This window comes from Cystoisospora suis, assembly GCF_002600585.1.
Source record: "Cystoisospora suis strain Wien I chromosome Unknown contig_5477, whole genome shotgun sequence".
Taxonomy (NCBI): domain Eukaryota; phylum Apicomplexa; class Conoidasida; order Eucoccidiorida; family Sarcocystidae; genus Cystoisospora; species Cystoisospora suis.
In genome coordinates this window covers 1-5,774 of record NW_027158267.1, presented here as the reverse complement: position 1 = coordinate 5,774, position 5,774 = coordinate 1, and the positions used below count along the sequence as shown (strand labels likewise).

The 5,774-nt window shown below is 38.9% G+C and overlaps 2 protein-coding genes across 2 annotated transcripts; one reads left to right on the top strand and one right to left on the bottom strand.

Moving 5' to 3' along the window:
* Positions 1 to 669: 669 nt before the first annotated feature.
* CSUI_009261 (glycosyl transferase) lies at positions 670 to 3,638 on the bottom strand (the record flags this gene model as incomplete). Its single annotated transcript, XM_068069377.1, has 4 exons — positions 670 to 795; positions 1,299 to 1,459; positions 2,098 to 2,162; positions 3,631 to 3,638. Coding segments are annotated over 4 exons (360 nt in total), but the record flags the coding sequence as incomplete, so codon positions are not given.
* On the top strand, positions 3,456 to 5,600 carry CSUI_009260 (uncharacterized protein). The gene has a single exon (XM_068069376.1). The coding sequence runs from the start codon at positions 3,865 to 3,867 to the stop codon at positions 4,345 to 4,347; it is 483 nt and encodes a 160-aa protein (XP_067918647.1). The 5' UTR covers positions 3,456 to 3,864; the 3' UTR covers positions 4,348 to 5,600.
* Positions 5,601 to 5,774: the final 174 nt, after the last annotated feature.

The window sequence follows — 5,774 nt, the reverse complement described above, 5'->3', positions numbered from 1 at the left end:
AATCGGTCGCAATGCTGATACAGACTCTTCATTCTCCGTAGTGCTGATGCTATCTATCTTTAATCTATCTATCTATCTTTAATCTATCTATTTTTGATCAGTGTAACTATCTTTGGACTATCTGCCTATCTAGCACCCCTGGTCGTCTTCCTGAGAGAAGCGATGACTAGAAGGAAGGAAGTACGAGAGCAAAGGAAGTTTCTCCTCTATGACGATGTACACACATATCTATCTATCTATTTCTATATATATATACAAATAGATACACACGTACGTGATACGCCTATCTGTTCGTGTCTGTTCGTATACACAGATATATCTATATATGTATATCTCTACGTGTATATCTCTATGTGTATATCTCTATATATATCTATAGATGTCGATCCTTTAGCATTCCTCGTCTCTCCAGTGTACATACAGGACATATGTATATCAGTACAAATGTATATATATGAAGAGCAGAGAGTGATAGCTATCTATCTCTCCGCCAATCTATATGCCTGCATCTATCTCTCCCTCTCTCTCTATATAGGTGTATATCTCCGGGGAGAAGCACGTGGCGTTTTATAGACATACAAGGTCAGGTCGTATTCGTGAGAGAATGCGAAAAGATATGTAGAGCGCATGCAAAGTCGAAAAGAAAGAAGAGAAAAAGGACTGATTAACCTCGCGACTCCGAGGGATAGAAAACACATTCAAGCAATCTCGTTCTTCTCCTTCTTCTTCTTCTTCTCCCCCTCTCCCTCCCTCGTTGTCCTTCTTCCTCTTCTTATCTTCTTCCAAAGTAACTTCCTAAAGACAGAATTATACAAGAGAGCAAAGCTATCTATCTCTTCTTCTTCTTTTTCGCGTTGTAATATATACCACTACCGAAACAGATATATACATACCCACATTCTCGGCTTACGCTTCTCAGTTTTCTATAAGAAAGATATACACAGCCATCTGTGTATCTGTCTATAAGAAAGACTGAAGAGATACATAGTCATCTATCTATGTATCTTCCTATAAGAAAGATAGATAGATAGACAGTCATCTGTCTATGTGTCTATCTACCCTAGTATACGAAAGATAGATAGATACATAGCCACCTATCTATGGCTCTATCTATCTTCTTATAAGAAATATATACACACTCGTCTATCTACATACTACTCTATCTTCCTATAAGCAAGATAGATAGGTACATACACAGTCATTTACGTAGCTGCGTACCTATCCTTTCTCAAGTAGAATACACTCCCTTCCAGGTTAGAGAGGAAGGACGCAAAGAAACGGGCGATTTTCTATCGCACCTTAAATGTCTTTGTATTATTCCGGAGAGAAGAAGAGAACGAAGAAGAAGAAGAGAGTTGAAGAAAGCTCGTTCTATCAGAAGATGCGAGTAGAAAAGAAAACTGAAAGACTTGTTGATTGAACTTCGCTATCAAGTGAAGCATTTCAGCTGTATGTCCACCTGAAAAAGAAAAAAAAAGAAAATCTCTGGAGCATCGAAAGAAGTCGAAAAAGGAAAGCTTGGCTAGTCGTAGCTATAGATATAGATAGATAGAGAGATAGATAGATCAAAGATAGATGAAAGGTAGAGAAACGAAAGATAGATAGATAGAGAGAAGAAAGATAGATAGATAGGCAGATAGATGAAGGATACATACGATGAATGAAGGAGAAATAATTACAGAGAGATACATTAAAGATAGATAGATAGATTAAAGATAGGTAGAAAGATAGATTATTGATGGATAGAAAGATTGAAGATATATAGATAGCCAGTGAAGACAGAACGGTAGACCAAAGATAGATAGACAGATAGACTACAGATAGATAGGTAGGTAAAAGATAGATAGATAGATTGAAGATGGAAAGACTGAACAGAGATAGAGAGGTCGATAGCTAGCTAGAGATGATGCGAGTCGACAAAAAAGAAATGAGGAAGAAGAAAGTTGTCTTCCACAGAACCTCTAGGAGACACTAGGAAAAGAAGAGAGAAAGAAAAGCGGTTTAACTGCATTCCTAAAAATATCGATCTTTCTGTCTGCTGTCTCCTGCCTATCCTTTCCCTCTTTCTCTCTTTCTTCTTCTTTCTTTGTTGCGTACCCGAGCCTAAGACAACTAAAGTCCGCACCTTCTTCTTTTCTTCAACATGAAGGGTCGGAGAGTCTCTATGCTCGTACAATGAAAAAGAAGAAGAGAGGGAGATCTTTTCTTTCTTTTCTTTCCTTTCTTCTTGGGGAAGTGAGAAGCGTTTCTGCGAGAAGGAAATTCTCCTTCTCATCCAGAGACATGTGCGAAAGAGAAAGAAGAAGAAAAGAAAGAGAAGAAGAGGCAACGATAAAATAAGGGACAATCGATTTAGGATCATCCTGGCTAGCTCACGCCTCTAGTGTGAAGAAAGAGAAAGAGAAGAAAAGCTGAGAAAGAAAAAGAAAAGAAGAAGAAGAGAAGAAGAAGAGCCTCTCTCTCTTTCAAAGACAGAGAGAGAGAAAAAGAGAAAGGTATTCTTCTCTTTATTCCTCCTCTCACTAAAGAGAGGGAGAGAAAGAAAGGAGGTACGAAAGACACTGATAAGAAAAAGACATATAGAGAAAAATGAAAGAAGTGTTGTCTCTATCATTCACATCCTGAGAAGGTAGAGACAGTAAGAAAGTCTTTCGGAGATGGAGGAGACACCCTCTCTTTTCCATGTGGATCTGCGGAGACACGCCGAGGGAATGCAAACATACATACAGATACACACCTACACACGACGTCGTCTATAGAGAGTGATATATAGAGATAGAGATATATATTTGTAGATACAGAGAGAGAGAGAGTGTGAGATATATATATATATATATATATATATCACTCGCTATAGATACTTGTGTAGAGAGAGGAGGATAGATATGGTGGATGGGGAGAGATCAAACGAAGATTAAGAGAAAGAGAGAGAAGGAGAAAGAGAGTTATGAAGAAGAAGCTTATTACAGATGAGGACCGAGGTAGAGACCGTTCTAAGGAGGAAGAAAAGAAAGGTCTCTCGGGAGAAACGAAAAGTCTCCATTCTTTCTCTCTCTTTCTTTCTTCCTCTCTTTCTTTCTTTCTCTCCGAGGAGAGGAAAGAAGAAGAAGACAGGCAGATAGATAGTTGACTGAATGAAAAGAGAAAGAAGAGAGAAGGAAGAAGAAGAAAAGAAAAAGCAGAGGGAGATGAGAAATTTCTTGCTTCCTCGAACCTTAAACAGCTCACTCCTTTTAGAGCCTTCTTCTCTCTCTCTTTCTCTCTTTCTCGTTCTCGCCTCTTCTTCGTCTATCTCCGTCCTTTTCTTTTTTCTTTCTCTCTCTGTTCTCTATCTTGATTCTTCTTTTCTTCTTTTCTTCCTTTTTTTTTCCGATTTGCATGCGGAAAGCTCTTTCACAGACACTTCTCATGCAAAGAGAGTCTTATCTTCTTCTTCTTCTTTGCGAGGGTTTCTTGGGATAAGAAAGAAAGAAAGAAAATAAAAGAGACTTCTCTTTTCTTTGAGAAAGGAGTCGAAGAGGGAGGTTCTTTTTTCTTTCTCTCTTCTCTTCCTCTCGCCGTAGAGATAAGTAGATGAATGGCCTACATAAAAGAAAAAGAACAAGCTAAGTAAATTCCTTCTCTTCTTACTTCTTCATTGTCTCTCTGTTTCTCTCTTTCTAACCTTTTTCAATCTCTTTTCTCGCTGATCTTTGCCTCCGAAAGAAAAAGAAAAGGATCAAGTCCCCGGAGAGAGAGATAAATTGATCTCCTAGCTTTGCTTCTAAAAGAAGAAGATGAAGAAAAGAAAAGAAAGAAGGACTTATTAATCTCTTCTCTCTTCTCAGTGTTCTTTTCTTCTCTTAGGAAGACACAAGCTGATTTATGAAGATTTTTACTTCTCTTTCTTTGCGTCAGGTGTATGTACACTCGAAGGAAAGTAGCTCTTTTTTTCTTCTTTCCCTTCTTCGTCACGCATTCATTCAAGGTTGGCTTCTCTGTTTCTTATCAGGTGTCTTTTCTGCATGTGAAATCTCGAGACTTTCGGACATTTCTCTCTTCTTCTTTTTCTTTTCTCTTCTCTTCCTCTTTTTCTTTCTTTTTCTCTTTCTCAAGAAATCTAACTTTCTTCTTCATTCCTCTGCCTTCTTCTCTTTGTTTTGTTCTCTCTCTAAAGAGGGGAGACGGGGAGGTTTCGAAGAGAAGAAGAAAAGAAAAAGTCAAACAAGAGAAAGACAAAAAAGAAGAAGAGAAAGAGGTCTTGTTTCAATCCTCTTCTTTCGCTTCTTCTTTTCTCTCTATTTTCTACTATTATCGCCATCTTCCTCTTCTTTCTTCTCTTTCTTTCTCTCCTTCTTCTTTCTTTAGCCACTTTCTTCGCTCCGTGGCTTTCTGACCTTTGTGTCATATGTAATTCTTTAGAGAATCTTAGAGAAATACCGATCTTTTCTTTTTTCTTGCCTTTTCTTTTTAGCGCGATAAACCTCTCTTTTCTCTTCAGAAATCTCCATCTCTCTATCTAAGTGTTGTCGATATGCAGCAGAGATCTTTCTTTCTCTTTCTTGCTTCTTCTTCTTTCATAGCGGCCTACAGGAGGTAAAGAGAAGAAAAGAAAAGAAGAAGAAAAGAGAACGAAAGACAGAAGGGTAGAAATAGCGAAGAGAAAAGACCGAGATGTCTCTGCTGTTCTTTTCTCTTCTAGAAGGGAAAGGAAGTTGTTCATCCCTTTGAAGGGAGAAGACTTGGGACAGAAGAGATAGAAAAAAAGAGGAAAAAGTCTTTCTTCTCTTCTCAAATGCTTCTCTTCTTCTTCTTGAGAGATACTCTCTATCGACTAAATGCAAAAAGAAGAGGAAAAGAGAGGAGCCTCTTGAGTGTCTATACAGACATATAACGCGCGTCCATGGATTGATACACGCAAAGCAATACTCGCCTATAGTAAGAGTATTTAGGATCGATATACCGACTGCTCGCCTTTGCCAGCTTCTTCAAGTGTACATACACCCGAAATCGAGGATCACGAAGAGAAAGAAGCAACGTCCTTCTTTCTCTCTTTCTTTCGTTTCTCTTCACTCTATCTAGACAACTGTCGGGTGCCTCCACTTTTAGAAATTTTCTCGAACTTTAGATGAGAGACAAGACGAAGAAGTATCTCTTCTCTTCTTCTTCTCCTCCTCTCTGTGTATCGATGGAAAGGTGTATGTAGTTTCACTGTTTCTTCCTCTCTCTCTCTCTCTTGTCCCTTACACACTCGCTCTAGCATGACCCTTCTTGTTTCTCTTCTTCATCTTCTTTTTATGTATTTCCTGTGTCTTTCTATCTCGTAAAGAATCTTTCTTTCTCTTTCTTCTCTACCCTCCTCCTCTTCGTCATCCTTTCTCTTTCTGGAGAGCTTCTTTCTTCCTCTTCTTCCGTTCTCGATCTTCTAAAGGAGCGAGAAAGGAGAAGAAGGGCAGAGCCAACAGAATGACGCGAAGACCGTAGAGATTCTCTAGAAAGAGAGCGAGAGCTAGCCTTCCTCTATAAATCTCTAGATGGGGGTGTCTTCTACTCTTGACCTCTACACTCTAACAGAAGAAGAAAAAGAAGAAAAAGAAAGAAAAAGAAGAAGGAGAAGAAGAAGGAGAGACAGAGATGGTCGCGATGAGGACAGCGGCATCGCACTTCAAGAGACGAAAAGAAAATGAAGAAGAAGAAGAAAAGACTTTACCTAGTGAGAATGGGGAGGCGGGAGAGAAAGAAGAAAAGGAAGAAGAAAACGGCCGAAAGAAAAGGGATGATAGAGAGAAGAAGAT

What these genes read in the sequence shown, in the direction of transcription:
- CSUI_009260 (XM_068069376.1), top strand. Translation starts at nt 3,865, where the DNA reads ATGAAGATTTTTACTTCTCTTTCTTTGCGTCAGGTGTATGTACACTCG.